This window comes from Melozone crissalis, unplaced genomic scaffold, assembly GCF_028551555.1.
Source record: "Melozone crissalis strain CALT ecotype California unplaced genomic scaffold, PUWL_Pcris_2 ptg000034l_1, whole genome shotgun sequence".
NCBI classification, from domain to species: Eukaryota; Metazoa; Chordata; class Aves; order Passeriformes; family Passerellidae; genus Melozone; species Melozone crissalis.
The window spans coordinates 7,291,837-7,307,802 of NW_026535812.1; the positions used below are offsets into that span (position 1 = coordinate 7,291,837).

The 15,966-nt window shown below is 43.5% G+C and overlaps 1 protein-coding gene across 2 annotated transcripts; it reads left to right on the forward strand.

Annotated features, from left to right (window-relative positions):
* The first annotated feature begins 3 nt into the window (after positions 1-3).
* Positions 4-15,360, forward strand: SAG (S-antigen visual arrestin). Of its 2 annotated transcripts, XM_054282343.1 has the most exons (16): positions 4-706; positions 1,868-2,035; positions 2,594-2,654; positions 2,741-2,785; positions 3,059-3,252; positions 3,964-4,023; positions 5,116-5,183; positions 5,368-5,503; positions 5,815-5,899; positions 6,312-6,384; positions 7,420-7,557; positions 7,846-7,923; positions 8,834-8,857; positions 9,277-9,341; positions 14,599-14,608; positions 15,246-15,360. In XM_054282343.1, exons 2-16 carry the CDS (start codon positions 1,937-1,939, stop codon positions 15,337-15,339), a joined length of 1,230 nt encoding a protein of 409 aa, XP_054138318.1. In that variant the 5' UTR covers positions 4-706; positions 1,868-1,936; the 3' UTR covers positions 15,340-15,360. The 2 variants fall into 2 exon arrangements, with proteins under 2 accessions (XP_054138318.1, XP_054138317.1); XM_054282342.1 differs by lacking the exon at positions 14,599-14,608.
* Positions 15,361-15,966: the final 606 nt, after the last annotated feature.

Sequence of the window (15,966 nt, forward strand, 5' to 3'; positions counted from 1 at the left end):
AAGCTGAAGTTAATTGAAATATCTGTGTTTCTTAAATCCTAGATGTTGTGGTTTTTTAAGTAAATTGAGGAGGAGATTGTACAAACCAGCAGTCTATTGTTTTGCATCAGCATGTCAGTTGGCTGCTGGTGAAGCAGTAATAGATAAATTGCTTAGTGATCTTGAGAATAGTGCATTGTTCTCAGTGTTTGACGGGCCATCAAAATGGCATTTTAGTGTTTTATAAACTCCCTTTTTCATAAATGGCTCTTGTCTGTTCAGTTTCTTACCAGGCTGCATATCTTGCAGCCCTAGGAAGGAGGAGATAGAGCTTTAGAATAAACTGCTTTCAGTAGCTGGCCTGTGCTTCATAAGTCTTTGCAAAACATGTGAACAGGACATTGTACACCTCTTCACTGACTAGCTGTCCTTAGCTAATGCCTTGTTGTTGCTGACTTAACCACTTCCCAGCTGAATCTCAGCCCAGGTACAATATTTGCTCTTGCAGAGGGATTAATTATTGAAATCCTGGATGGACGCAACTGGAGACGAGCTTTCCAATCCCCTACAAATTGTCTTCCTTGCTTGTGAAGAGAGCAGTAATTCCCTCTGCTAGATGCAAAGAAGCATAGGACACAGCTACCTTGGAAAATTCATCTTTCTTCAATAATTTAGAAGTTCCCATCACTGTCTGTGGAAGCTCCTGTGCCACTTTGAACACAGCAAGGTACTTGATGTTATTTGCTGGTGTGTTTGTTTGAGTCTACAGCATATCTAGTCAGCAACAAATACTGGTCTGGGCTTGAAAAACCTACTTAATGAAAATAGAAATGCTTACATGTGTATGGTCTGCTTCTAATGTCTGCCTTACATTTTTTTCAGCTTTCCAAGAAGCCAAGTATTTACTTTTTCTATGGCTTCTTGTCTGCAAATAGGCCCTAGAAACTGTTTTACTCCTGAAGCAGTTTTGAAATGGGAAAGCAAGCTGAGGAATAGAATTGGAGCAAACTGCAAGGACAGTCATACTCATCAGAGCTGGGGTCTATCTAGCAGTGCTCTCATTCACACAGCTCTGATGGTGAGGAGTGTAAGGACAGGATGGTGCCTGTGTGGCATCATCCTTTCCTTATGCTGCTCCTTTGCTTCAGAATCTTACAGGGCTAAGGTTGCTCCTGGATCCTCGTCCAACAGCTGCCAAAAGCCTTTTTCCCTGTGAATGTGTGTAATCCTGTGATTCAATTCATATTGATGATTACCAGAGCCACCTTGAATCTTCTGTTAACTGGGGAAATGCTTCACCTTATTTTAAATTTGCTGTCTGATCATTAACTGGATGCTATTTTGTGACTTAAAACAGAATGAAAAGTTAATCTCTCTCTGCTTTGTACCACTCATGTTTTCTGCACTTCTCTCTCTGGATATCTCTTATGCCCTTGTGCTCTCCCCTTTCTCTTCTTCCCTTCTTTTTTCCACTGCTTCCCCGCTTTTCTTTCCCTCCTTATTTTTCTCCTCCTGAAGAATTTTTATTCCACAGTTTTTATTCCATATGTTTTCTACTCCTCAGGTGCAAGCTGTTCCCTACCTCTAAGTGTAATTGTTGCCTTTCTGGGCAGGTGGCTGGACTGTTCTACTGTTCTATCCTTATGGTGCATTCTGGTTTGAGCTCAGTGCTGCTCTGCCCATAATGGGCTGCACTGGGTTCTGGTTGAGGAAAATGCAACAGCACAGATGAGTTCTTATTTGGGGATTGGCTTGACTCCTTATCAACACAAACCACCTTGGTAGCTTTTAGACAGAGGCACCATTTGGATGTGTGAGGGGGTCTGAAACAGCACAGGAGTACAGTGCTTTACCTACTGCTTTTATCTCATCCATCTATTTTTCCCAGGCATCTGGCACAGGACATCTGGGGACAGAAAAGCTTCATTCACCCACAGTCACATCCCTGTCTTTGACCATGAGCCGCCCTGAGTCTCAAAAGACTGGGACTGGTGGGAAGAATGCTGATTCTCCTCCAAAACAAGTAATCTTCAGAAAAAGCACCCGTGACAAAGCTGTGAGTACAGTAATAATGGGCTTATTTAGGTTTGAGTTTTACTTGTACTCGGACTGAAGACTTATTAGAAAGCTCCTTCCTGCCCCCTTTATTTTGTTCTGAAGGAGCGTGACCTATATTACTACTGAGTTTGAGGAGATGATGTAAGCAGTTTTTAGGGCAAACTTTTCATGTGTTATAATACAAGACAAGGCAGCTCACCTCACTCTCCTCCTGGGTTGTACTTCCACTGATAAGTGTTCAAAACAAACCTGATTCATTGTCTTTCCAACCTGACAGCACCAAAAATCTTTAAATCTACACTTCTTTATTCCATGCACAAGTATTTGTGTTGTATCTTTGGGAGTTGGTCTAGATCAGGTCTTCAGTTCTGATGTCCTGCAGGTGGATAATCCTGTCGAGTCTGGTGGGGGTGGCATGTTTGCTGGAAAAAAAAAATCCACTTAAAATGGAATTGTTCTGATCTCTGCAAAATTTATAGCTCTCTGATGTGTGTCCCCCTTCCCTCAACAACCACAAACATTTTATTGTTCAACTGTGGTCATCCTGTCCCCACAGCTGACCATCTACTTGGGAAAGCGGGACTACATTGACAACATAGGGAATGTAGAACCTGTAGGTAAGTCCACAAGGTTGTGTGCTGCTCTTCCTGCTCTCAACCCTGCTTTTGTCTGTGTTAATCTTCATTTTTCCCCTTTCTTTCAGATGGTGTTGTATTGGTGGATCCTGCTATTATCAAGGGGAAAAAAGGTTTGAGGTTTTATGCAATGTATTTCTCAGAAATTGTCTTTCTGAGTGAGATGCTAAGGTAGAACCTTGGAAGGGTACAAATGTACCTCTCTGCCTCAGTGAATGGGCTTCTTATCAATGTTGTCTGTTGTTACGCATGAGATGAGTCCTCACTGGGTTATGCAAGTGTTGAAATGAGTTCCCATGTCTCCCTGAGGCAGAAGGTGTCCCCATCTCAGCCTGGCTCCACCATTTTCCTGCTGCCTGTTTCACCTGTGCTGTGCTTCTTGCCAGTGTTTGTGTCGCTGACGTGCGTGTTCCGCTACGGCCAGGAGGACATCGACGTGATCGGCCTCGCCTTCCGCCGGGACCTCTTCTTCTCCAGGGTGCAGGTGTACCCGCCTTCTGACAAGCCAGAGTCTCTCACCCTCTTGCAGGAATCTCTGCTAAAGAAGCTGGGCAAAAATGCTTATCCCTTTTTCTTTACAGTAAGTGTTTCAGAAGAGCCTCTGATTCTCTTCTTGTTTGTAGTTACCAGGCTGCTGAGGCCTGGTGATGAACTGAAGATGGGAATTTATAGTGAATTCATGTTCTGCAAGTTCCAATTTTGAGTGACAGATGGTGTTACCAATGTTTTTCTTACTTCTTGCAATCCTGAGAGGTAAAGTGCAAGAAGATCTAACTGAGCAGTGATCACACCACTGTGAGAAGTGCTTTCTTAAAAAAGGCAAGGGAATTTGCAATGGCTTTATGCTAGCAACAGCCTATATATTCTTGCCTTCCTGTTCCTGAGGAGCTGGAATATTTTTTACCATTGCCCCAGTGCCAAATCCTTTTCCTTTAAAAACTTTGGATCAAATAAGGAGATGAAAGGGTCTTTGAAAGCTGATGACAAATGACAGCTGACTGCCAAATTCTAACAGGAAATCCTTCCAGTACTGTCACTCATATGTCTGTCTTCATGTTCCTGAGGAAGATTCACATTGTGCATGGACTTTTTTTTTCTTTCTTGACTTTTAAAGTATTTTTGGAAGAAAGAGATTTGTTCATACAAGGCAAGTATACTAGCCAGAATTCCAAAGGGTTACAGCATTACAATGAATGATCCCTTGTCTTCAGGACTGCTTTTGTGAGCACTATGTTACCTAAAACATCTGTGTACTATTGGTTTGGGGCATTTCCTCTTCTTCCTCCCACAGTTTCCAGATTACCTGCCTTGCTCAGTCTGCCTGCAGCCTGCACCTCGTGATGTTGATAAGGTGAGGCCAGTGGGACATTTGTGCTTATAGGGATTAAGGAAAGTCAGATGGGAAAAAAACCATGGGAATTTGTTTAGCTTGAGAGTAGGAGAAGGTTATACTGATTCTACAAATGTCAGGAACTAAGGGCTATAAGTACGTGTCATAAATTGGAGTTGAAATTCTCAGAATAAGAAAGGGAATCCAAACAAATAGCAGCAAGACTACAAAATCTGCAGTGTTGTAGCTTCTTTAAGACTATCACATGATTTGTGGTTTGGCTGCACATAAAATGATTGTGGCTGTGAGGCTACATGAAAGAAAAGAAGACCGAGTGCCTAAAATCTCACAGATTGCTATAAATAACATGTGTTGAGACCTGCCCTGAATTAAATGCAGAGAAGAGCTGGCTTGTACATATGAGTAAACGGAACAAAAAACCTGTTGTAAAAGTTGCTAAATAATTACATGTTCTGCAAGATTTCTGATACTGTTAAAAATATTCCTTTTATACTTGACTAGATGCTTGTCTGGACAGCAGAACTGGGCAATCAGCCAGGCAAAGTGGGATGAGGGTTGTAGAACCTAGTGCAAAAGGGATTACCTGTGTTTTATGCCAGGGAATGATACTCTAGCAAAAATGTCTCTGTAGAGAATTAGCTGGGACTCACACAGGTGCCCTATGATGCTATACACCTGATAAAGCAAAGGTTAGCTTGGCATGATCACTTCCACTCCTTAGATGCTGGTTTTGGCATTACAAAGCCAACTCAGAAATTCAGTTCAGAAACCCAGGGTGGGCCAGGCAGTGCAGCACACTGGGCAGTCTTATGATGTGACCTTTCCAGCACTGGTCTCACAGGAAGCCTTTCAGGAGGAGGGATGGCATCTCCCAGAGGCTGGGATTAAGTCTCATTTATCAGAAGCACTGTAGAACAGGTGAATGTGCCAACACCAGTTGTCAGGGATGTCTGTGACAGTGGTGGGAAGCCAGAATAATTTGCAGCTGGCAGGAGTCTGCCAGTTTCTCGTGTGCAGAAAGGTACTGAAACATCTGCAGATGTTCCCGTCTTCTGATCCTGATTTCACAGCTGTCCTTTCTCTGTCTGGCAGACCTGTGGGGTGGACTTTGAGGTGAAAGCTTTCTCAACAGAAAATGTGGAAGAGAGAATTCATAGGAGGTAACAGGATGTGTCTCTCTTCAGCTTTGCCTTAAGGGGATGGGTGGTCCAGTGATGCACCTGGGTTGTTTGTTCAGCTTTGCCCCCTTGTCAGTGACTTCCTGGGTGTGAGCACATGGGAATGCAGAGCTCCTGCCTCTGCCAAGCACTGGGTGTCACCATGGTGTCCTCTGCTCCTTCCCAGGAACTCTGCACGTCTGCTGATCCGTAAGGTGCAGTATGCTCCGGAGAACCCAGGACCCCAGCCTTGTGCGGAGACCACCTGGCAGTTCTTCATGTCCAACAAGCCCCTGCACATGAAAGCCTGCCTCAGTAAAGAGGTGAGGGGGTTTGCCCTGGGGCTGGGGGCATCGTGGTACCTGCAGGCCAATGGGCATTTGCTGCTTTCTCAGCTGAGACTGACTTGTCCCAGCACTCAAGGGCTCGAATGTCATTTCTGTCAGTGGCTACTGCTAGGGGTGGTTGAAGCCCTGCCAAACACATTTGAAGTCATTGAAGGAGGGGTCATGAATCGCTGGGAGGGGTCATTTTCCCTGTCTGGCCACTGTGAGGTGTAATCTGGGGGAACTAGAGGGGTTAAGGCTCAGAAGAAGTCTCCTGGCTGGATTTCTGAGCATCACATTCCTTCTAGGTATACTACCATGGTGAGCCCATTCCAGTCACTGTCACCATCAACAACAACACAGACAAAACTGTGAAGAAGATCAAAGTCCAGGGTATGTGTTTACTGTTGCTTGGGATTCTTTGAGTGCAATAGGTCTGAAAGAGAGGCAGGATTTAGTGCTTGTAACAGTTTAAGAAGGCAGCTGGGGATGTCAGGAATTTGTCCCTCCCCCCGTGTGTTGCTGTTTCTTTTCTATTTGTCAAGTGAAGTGCTGTAGCTTTTCTCCTGATTCCTGTGGTTACTTGTATGTCCTAATTTCAGGCACCAGATTTTCCCCCATAGAAAAAGAGAAGGGGTCTGGCTCCTGCAATGGGCAATGCAGGTGTGGGAAAAGTGGGGGAAAGGCACCCTTATTGGGAGGTCAGTGGGAAGGGCTCCTGTCAGTGTGATGCTCCTGCTAACTGTGAATGTGCCTAGATAACACACAGCTTTGTCTGAGTGTCTGCTTTCTTCTTTCTCCCTAGTGGAGCAGGTGGCCAATGTGGTGCTGTACTCCAGTGACTTCTACACCAAAGTGGTGGCTGCTGAGGAAGCACAGTGAGTGAATGCTCCTGCTCCTTCACACCTTTTAATTACTCTCATCATCAGTGATGAGAGGTTCTCATACTTACAGTCTGGCAGTCTCCTACTGACACAGTTTTCTCTTCTCTTACCTTGTGTGTGCCATACCACTCATACTCTTTAGATGCAGCTGGTCCGGTTTTCACAGAGCAGCAGAGATCCTCATGTTTTTTCAGGGAATGGGCATGTTGCAGAGGAGGTTTGAAGAGTAGTTACCTGCTAGATGAGCTTAGTGGTGGCAGCAGAAGGTTCCCAGTTGCTGGAAATCTTTAAATAGAGATGCAACACTTTTCTGAAAGGTGCTGCTGTTTGACTGGAAGTCATGGACACTCTTGCTTGAACAAGAGCATTTCATTTGGTTTCTTCTGGTCTGACAAAGCCCACAGAAATCTGGAGTCTGTCGATGTTATGGAGAGTCACTTGCTTCTCTTCACTGTACTGGCAGTGCAGCTCTGAACCCCACACTGTGAGGAGGGCTGGGCATACCCAGGTGCTTTATATTTGTCTGGTGTTCTGCTCTGTAGCTTAGGGACATGTTTCCATTCTGTATTGGTGTTCTCAACTAGGATTCATTTTGTCCAAATTCAGAGCTTTGCAGCACAGAGGGTGTGGCCTCAAGTTGCACTCAGGGAGGTGTAGATTAGATATTAGGAAAAATCAATGTGGCACTTAGGGACATGGTTCACTGGTGGCCTTGGCAGTGTTGGGTTAGTGGTTGGACTTGATAATCTTAAAGGGCTTTTCCAACCTAAACTATTCCATTATTCTGTGGTTTTGACCTACTTTTCTGCCTTAATGTAAAATTAGGCATTTTCTATAAGTGCTTGTTTTTCTCTGTTGATTAGAAAGGGAATTTTGCAGACTAGATTAGAGGTGGGCATCTGTATTGTTGACAACTGAATTTGCACAGATAAATTCCTCTCCTTTTGGGCAGCTTTGTAACCTGTTTAGAAATTTTCCTAGTTGGGTGTGTAACAAACCACAGTGTATCACTTCCCTTCTTATTTTCAGTGAAAAGGTGCTGCCAAACAGTAGCCTGACCAAGACACTGACAGTTCTGCCCTTGCTTGCAAATAACCGGGAGACACGGGAAATAGCTCTGGATGGAAAACTGAAGGATGAGGACACCAACTTGGCTTCTAGTACCATGTGAGTGGAGTTTTAAATGGTTCCAGGTAGTAGGAGAGTTAGAGAGAGGAGGGGAGCATGGAGGAGACACTTCCCTCAGGACTTTGTTGTGCCTGGATGGATACATATGGCACCATTACTAATGCCATGATTTTCCTTCAGGGTGAACAGGGACCACGATCTGGAGAGGTATTGGCTGCACCTGAGGCTTGCCTGCCACTTCCAGGGTGTTCCCCTTGTTCTTGCTCCAGGTGTGTGTGTTGTTATACTGCTGTGCCACCTCACCCTGCTCTCTCTTTTCTCTGGCAGCATTAAGGATGGAATAGACAAGACAGTGATGGGGATTCTGGTTTCTTACAAGATCAAAGTGAAGCTCACTGTTCCAGGGTAAGTGTAACACACTTTTTGCTACATCTGCCTGGAGTTAAGGGAGGGGAGTGTGTTTGTCATTGATGGGTGAGGAGAGACCAGAACAGTCCACTCCAAGAGAAAGGGCACATGTTATAGGATATGAGGTTCCCTGTAAAGCATAAATTGCCTGGAAAACAGTCTTGGCCTTTCCATAGAACTTGTCCTGGGCCAAATGGCTTGTGTTACTCTCCTTAGATACCATATAACTTCATGGCTGAAGTAGGAACCTCTGGTTTGCATCGCAATTTTTGTTTCAAAGGTATAACCTAGCTTTGAAACTTTGTGAGAAGTGAGGGGAAACTTGGTGTGAACCTCTTCTGTTGGCATGGCTGTTCTCCCAGAGCAGAAGGTGAGAAGCAGAATGTGCCTGAGAGTCATAAATACTGTAGCTCAGGTTCTGTAGTCAGTCAGTACAGAACCTTTCTGGGTTTCTGGGTAAAGCTGATGTTATCAACATGAGTTAGATCCAGGATACAGTGCAAAAAAAGGACCAGGATTGTGACTCTCAGTTGATGCTAGTCACCATTTACCTTTGTATTTCATTTATCTATGCTTCATGCTACTGTAAAAATGCATCAAAGATTTGTCTATACTGTGATAAAATACCTGCTGTTTTCTGTGGTCATCCACTTGCCTTTTGGCTCTTGGAAAAGGGGCCATACCCAACACTTGGTCAGGAGTTCAAAAACTAAACTCTTTGTCCATGGGAATGACATGAAAAAGTAAGGCTACCTTTTTTAGAAACAAGTTCAGTTGAATTTGTGGCAAGTAGAGAACAGTACATGAGGAAAGTTATTTCAGTAGTCCACCAATTAAACAGCACTTGCTGGAGCACCAGAATAGAGAGACATTAAACATTCTTTGTTTTTCTCCTTTTCTTTTGTAGCATACTGGGAGACCTCACTTCCAGGTAAATGTCCTCTTCCTTTTCAGACCATGCAGTCCTAGTTGTTAGTTCATCTCTTTATTCTCTTTGTTTATTGCCATTCTCACCTCCCTAAAAAAAGCAACTGTCCCTTAAGCTGTTAGAAGCAAGTAGTTTGTGGTTCTCCTGTGAAAATGAAGCTATTACAAAAATATCTTTTGATTTTATATACATGCAAGCACATTCAGCACACAATAAACCCAGTCTATGTAAGTGAATATGCCTGGGATATTTATGGAGAAATTTGAGCTTAAATTTTTTTGAGAGGAAAATTATTATTAGAAAAATATGAAAGAATGGGTGAAGCTGGAGCTGAGGGCTCAGGCTGGCCTGAGGAGGAAGGAGGCTGAACCAGACATGTTTGTGGAGCTGTGGATCTGATGCATTCTTTCTTCTCCCTAAAGTGAAGTGGGCACAGAGCTGCCATTTCGTCTCATGCACCCCAAACCTGAGGAAAAGAACCCAGCAGGTCAGTTACACCTGGTTTTTGCCTTTGTTCATGAACAGGCTCTGGTGAGATCTCACCATTGTAAGGCTTAGAGTGATTTGTGCTACAGGAAGCCTTCAGAGCCTACAAGGCCCCAGTATGGAGCTGTTCTGTGTGTTTGTGTGTCTGTATGTGTGTCTTTGGGTGTGTGTACGTATGTATCAACCTCCAGGCACTAAATAACAGAGAGCAGGGATGCAAAGATGGGAGAAAATGGAAGAGAGTCATGTTCCCTTTCATCTTTCATGTATGGAATCACAGCTCAGAGAACAGGAGTTTGAGGAAGCTCTGCATAGTTAAATCCTATTACTGGAGTGCAAAAGATCCTATATGAATCTGTCAGCAATTCCCAGCCAGATTGTAGTATAAGCAAAAAATAAAAAATCTGACACAGAAAATACCTAACACTCATGAGCATTGTACAAAGCCAAATACTTTGAGGTGATAAAACCACTGATGATTCTTGAGTCCCTGTTACTTGATGTGGCATTTGCCATGGTGTCTGTGATGTGGCCTTCTTGTTCAGTGGTTATCCAAGAGCAACATCTCTTCAGTGTTAGGTCTCTGTGTGGAAGTGAGGGGCCTCTGTAACAGTGTGAGGAGCAAGCCTTACCCAGGCATCTTGGGCTTGGGATCAGATGCCACAGGCTGTCACGGCATCCTCCCACATCCTCAGACCTGGCTGGCTCTGTTTGCCAGGGGTGAGCACCAGAGATTGCAAGGTGCTCACAGCAAATCAGAAGCTCCTGTACAGCATCTGAAGCCTCTCCTGCCCACCAGACACACCAGCCCTTTCCTGCTGGGGCTGTTACAGATGAGCCATCTTGTCCTACTCTCTATACTGGGACAAAGTTTAGTGGGTTTCAAACAAAAGCCGTGGCTGTTTTTGTGCTCGTTTTTCTTTCTCTTTGTGCCCAAACTGACCTAAAGGTGCTGTTTCTAAGAACATGAAACTTTCACATGAAAGTGGCAGTGAAACCTTTGAGAAGAGTTATCCAGAGATAAATGCTTTGGTCTATACTGGAAGCATTAGAAGGGGGTGACTTGAGTCCTTACTGTGTGAAATTGTTGGAAGAATCAAGTGTGAGCAATGAGAAGAGAGCTGGTGATCCACTCCACATTCAGATGCTCTGGCTGGGAATCAGGCTTTGCTAATTATGGATGTGCTGGAGTTGGCAAAGGTAGCTTTTATCTCTCCTCTAACAGTTGCACTACAGGAAACTCATTTTCCCTGGGAAAGCCCCTGCTGTGAGCAGTGCCAGCACATTCTCTTGGCACAGAAGTGGTGGAGGCTGGGATGGCACTGGTGATCCCAGGAGTGTGGCTGGTGAGGGCCATCTAGTGCCTCTGGGCAGCTCAGGAGCTTTCATGGACACCAAGGAAAGCTTGGAAGCTTCTAACAAGGCTCATCCAAAGGTTTAGGCAATTGTAAGGAGTTTTACATTTTTAGAATTGTGTGAATTTTTTGCATGACTTTTTTGGTGTTAAAAATGCCAACAACCCCTTTTTATTACTTTATACTTTTGGCAGAAGCATTTGTAATATGAGGAAAAATGGAAGTCAGGCAATTCTCCCTTCTAAGATCATTTCAAAGGAGGGATGATGTACTCCTTTATGCAGTACACCCAAAAGGATGTGGGCAGAGACTTTACCATGAAAATGGAGACCTGCAGTATTTCTCAGATCACTTCCCCCAGCACATCCTCTTACCAGAGGCACAGCCCACATGTTGTTTGCTACATCAAAGTCTTCTAGAAGCCTGCTGTCAGAAGTGTCAGCTATGTTCCATGCATTTTGTACAGATGGAAATACCAGGTTTCTTATAAACTGAAAAAAATGCAGGTAATTTCAGGATCTCTCCCATGGGAAAGCCCTGCAAATGGTTAACACAGGAAATAAGTGCTTTCTCTTAAAAACAGATACTCTAACACAACAGAAAATTCCTCTGAAGCCTGAATAGCTGACTTGAAAACTGTGTTGGAATGTGGTGTCTGAGCTTATTACAGGGAATAAAACAGTCTCCCATATGAAGCTGGTAAACTGAAACACTTTTCAGCTTTATTGGTTGGTAGTTTTCCATGCACTGTGCTTTATCACTTTTCCCAGTTGTGAGTTCAGGCTTTTTAATTTTTTCTTCTACCACTTTAGCTCATGAACTCTGAGAAACATAATGTGTTTCATTAGTGAAATGCCATCTAGTTTGGAATCAAGCAAATCCAGGCTTAATTGTCGAGATGGAGTTTCAACAAACACTGTTTGGAATCTCAGAGGTCCCAAAAGATGGAATTTTTCTTTGTTGGCTTGTTCAGCAGCCTCTGCAGTGAGTGTAGGCAGAGGTGCATGCACAGGGAGTTTTGAGATCACTCCTTATCTTCTTTTTCCATTCCCTTTTGTTTTTATTGATGAGCCAGTAGTGACCAGTTTGCCTACTGCACCTTCCTGCTCACTTGACTGTCTTAAGGCACAGCTGGAAGAACAGAAAGAAATCAGAGCAACCATCTTATGGAGTTAAAGCTGGAGTGGGATTAAAAAATGCCACACATTGTGATTTATTTTGCAGTGGGGGAATATCCTTTTCTCTAGCCAAGGTGATTTATGGCAGAACTAACGTGTAGCATCAATGCATTTAATCATGCAGGGCTGACTGGAGCACAGGGAACCTCAGAGACATAAGAGCTCCCCAAGAACATGAGGCAATATTTTCAGGGCCAAGCTAGGGCAAGTGTGAGCAAGTCCTGTGTGCTCTGTTTCACAGCAGATAGCTTTGCCCTCTCTAGCTGTCTGTGAGCAAGCTCTGAAGCATTCATCACTCAGTAAACAGCAGGTCTGTCACAGTGCATGGCCATTGCAGATTGCTTGATCTTTCTTCCCTGTGCCTGCAGGAGACAGAAAAAAAGCAGCTTGCTACCTTTGCCTCCCTGTGTTTATCACTTCCTTCTCTTGATCTTCTGCTAGGCCAGGATTTGCATGTTTCATGTGTGCTGGTTTTGTGACTGTTTTTGGACCCATGTGGTTCACATGTGGTTATTTTTAGGCAAAGCAGCTCCTGTCACATTGGCAGTCTGTGCCAATGTGACAAAAAATGTGTAAGGATCTGTTTCTTTTAAAGATACATTCAAAGTGGGCTATGTCTCTTCATGCTTCCAACCTTTCCTGGTCAGCAGTTAGCCCAGAAGTTCCTGCTGAGTTTTCCTCAAGGCTGTGGTCTCAGCATGAATTCTTTGGTCTGGGGTTTTCCTGCCAGTCTTCTGATGTTTGATGTTTTGTGGGCTTATGTCTTGGACACTGGCCTTTGTTTTGGCTGTTGTTCAACAAATGGTCATTTATCTGCTCCCTGATTAAACTTGCACAAAAGGGCTGTTTTCAAAAAACCCAGGAATGCTTTATCCCTCTAACAGTAAAATAAAGCAATACTTTCCCTGTTTTGGTATTGTGACGTTCAGAAATTAGGACATTTTAAAGCACTGAATGTCTTGGAAAATAACAAAATCCAATCTCTTTTTCTTTTCTCCCCATCAAGTTAAGAGAGGTTAAATGAAAGTTTGTACTGAAAATTACCACATGTTATGACTTGAGCTATATGGAATAATTTCTGTGGCTGCATAATAAAAGCTTCCAGAAAACCCTCCCCTGAGAGGACGATGGTATTCTGGACCCTCATCAATCCCCTTCCCATCCCAACCCTCAAAACAATTGCTGGAATGCTAATTAAAAAAGTAAAAGTTACCCATTTTCTGAGATTTTTTTCAGTATTATAATATTAAATAAGCCACAGGACAGCCAGAAAACTCTGGAGTGGATCTAACTTCTGCTAGCATGCAATTGGAGCATGTTGGAGTTAGTGCTGCAGCCTGAAGGTGCAGTGGTGCATTTTTGAATGTAATCTTCCATCTGAGGTACATTACAAGCACTACTCTGCTGCCACACTATCTGTGTATTGACTCAGTAATCATTTACCTGACAGTTAAGTCTGTGCCCAATTGAAACAATAGCTATTTCCCCCTCACTCCATTTTGTAAAATCAGTTTCAGATCACTGGTGGGGATCTTGCTCAGCTTCACCCACATCACTGATATCACTGTCCCATAGTGATGAAAGTGCCTCCAAGAGGGGAAGGAGAGCAGACTAAAGGAGAAAAAATGGAATGAGAATGATGCTTTATATGTTGGAAATTTTAGAAGTTCTAAATGTTTCATTTTAAATCCATGTCAATCAAGCATACATGCCCTGAGACTTTCCAGACTTCATCTTGGCTTCTGTCTTGGTCTGGAGAGATTCCATCAGGAGTGTCTTTACATGAGCCATCCTTTGAGGCATTTTGGCTGGAGTGGCCCCCTTTGGCACACTTTTAATGCTGACTTTTCTAGCATTGTGTGTTGTGGATGGGAAGTCTCCAGGTAGTGAGTTATCCAGTCACTGAAGTGCCCCAGATTTTTGCTTCTGTAGAACAAGGATGCTTGGCTCCCTGACCCAAAGCCATGAGAAGTAAGCCAGTTAAGTGACTATGCCTTCCTAAAATAACTGTGAGAACAATAAAATCCCTGCAAATACAGTCTTCTGTTTATTTTAGGCTGTGCTGAAACAACTTTCAAGGAGTTCTGCTAGTAAGCAGGATTTGTTATAGTGTGGTTAGGAAAGATCCCACTAAAGAAACACAAATGCCAAAAGTCTTGAAACCATTTTTAGGGCAAGATGAAATCAGGAATGTTGCTCCAAAAGCCTTAACCCATCTGATGAGAGATCCCTGAGGTGTTTCTGTACTTTGACTTCCAATTTTAATGCCTTCATGTTTATTGAACAAAAGCATTGTCTTCTCATCTAAGTCTAAGCTGACTTCTTCAATCACAGTGATAGAGCAACTAAAGCTGACATCATGTCATGCAAGCACTGTCAGCTCAGAGTCCAAGTGTGTGTACAGATGTCTCCCACAGCTGTGACCATGAGCAAGTGTAGATGGGAAAATCTCTTTCTTCCTCAGCCCTTCAGATAGCTTGGGCAGCATTGCTGGAATGCTTTTCCATTTGAGAGATCAAGATTTGCCTCATCAGGTGTAGTTATGCACATTTTGAGACTTTCTGGAATTCTACTTGTACTGCTGCAAATCCTGCTCTTGTCACTGCTCTGACTTGTCAGTCTGTACGTTTTTTGCATTAAACATTTTGCAAGTGTTTTAGCCATCTGCTGTACTGACTACCCAGTGTGTCTCTTTTCCTCCTTTGCTGCATGCTCGTGACTGCAGGGAAGGATGGGTAAGTTTCTTTTAGTACTTCACATTCTAGCTACACTTGTGCATTGACTCTTTTTAAAACTCCTCAAAACTGTCCAGAAATCCCCAGCTTAAAATTCAAAGTGAGCAAGTTACTGTGGCCTGACAAATGACTGCTCTGAGTTAATCAGCAGTGACTGGCCATGTGAAGCTAGATTAAGAGATTGTGTTTTGCCTAACAGCACAAACACACCCAGGAGGGATGTGTTTGTGCTTTATAGCTGGAAGTGTAAGGAACTTATTAGGTTTGACCATGTGTCTCTGTTTTAGTACAGAAGGAATAAGGGTGAAATGTTTCGCATTTTATTCCTGAACAAAGTCCCTTGCAAGGCTGTTCAGCTAGCTGATAAATATGTATCTGGAATGGACATGATTCAGTTCAGATGAAAAACATCCTCAGTTTGTGCCTTGACTTGCTCAATAAACTGCTTTTCATTTTAGCTAGAATAGCACCAGTGAAGATGGTGCCTGTGGGAATGTGATCCAAATCACTTTGAGACAAAGGAAACGTTACCAGTCTGTTGTGGGCTTCTCTTCTTCATCCTATGTGTTGCCTACAGTCTACTGGTGTAAAAATAGAGTAACATCATTTTGAAAGATCTGTGTTTCTTTCATTACAGAGAAGCAGAGCTTGTATTTGAGGAGTTTGCTCGTCAGAAGCTAAAGAGTACACCTGATGAAGAGGACAAGAATTCACCCTCAACTGATGAGTGATTAAAAGAACAGGCTGACAAAGGAGCTGTGTTGTCTGGCTTCAATTACAAATGTAGGACCTAAGTTTCTAGTAATCTGATGTTTTCAGTTCATACATGGTCTTCCAGGGTCAGCCCTGAGGTCAGTGGACATGATATCAGGAGTCTCTATTGCTTGTTACAAGATTCACCTTGAATGGGGCAAACACAACACCTGCTTCTTACTCAAGCTACCAGAGGATGACAGGACATCTGCCATATCATGACTTCTGCTTTCAGGGCTGCCTAATAAAAAGGTTGGTTGCTTTCAGCACTGGTGAGAGCTTAAATGAGGGTTTATGCAGCCTGCCTGGACTTCCTCAGTGTCAGAGTCTGTGACTTTGAAGTGCCAGTGAACGAAATCCTAGCCTGGAAGGCTGGCTTGCAGCCATGGGCGATTCATCAAAGTTTCTCAGCAGACTGTGCAAAACTCATTTTATTTCCTTTTGGTTGCTTTTGCGTTTATGCTTTACCAAATTCAGCCAGTGAGTTTTTTCAGTGCTTGCACTGTCCCCATGTGGCTTTTACATTCACTTTCTGTACCATTAAATGTCTCACAGGTTGTCTCCCACAGCACAGACAATGCTGATAAACAGTATTAGCTTTCTAG

What these genes read in the sequence shown, in the direction of transcription:
- SAG (XM_054282343.1), top strand. Translation starts at nt 1,937, where the DNA reads ATGAGCCGCCCTGAGTCTCAAAAGACTGGGACTGGTGGGAAGAATGCT. An exon ending in GAAGAGAGAATTCATAGGAG is followed by an intron (nt 5,184 to 5,367) that starts GTAACAGGATGT and finishes GCTCCTTCCCAG; the next exon opens with GAACTCTGCACGTCTGCTGA. An exon ending in AAGCCTGCCTCAGTAAAGAG is followed by an intron (nt 5,504 to 5,814) that starts GTGAGGGGGTTT and finishes CATTCCTTCTAG; the next exon opens with GTATACTACCATGGTGAGCC.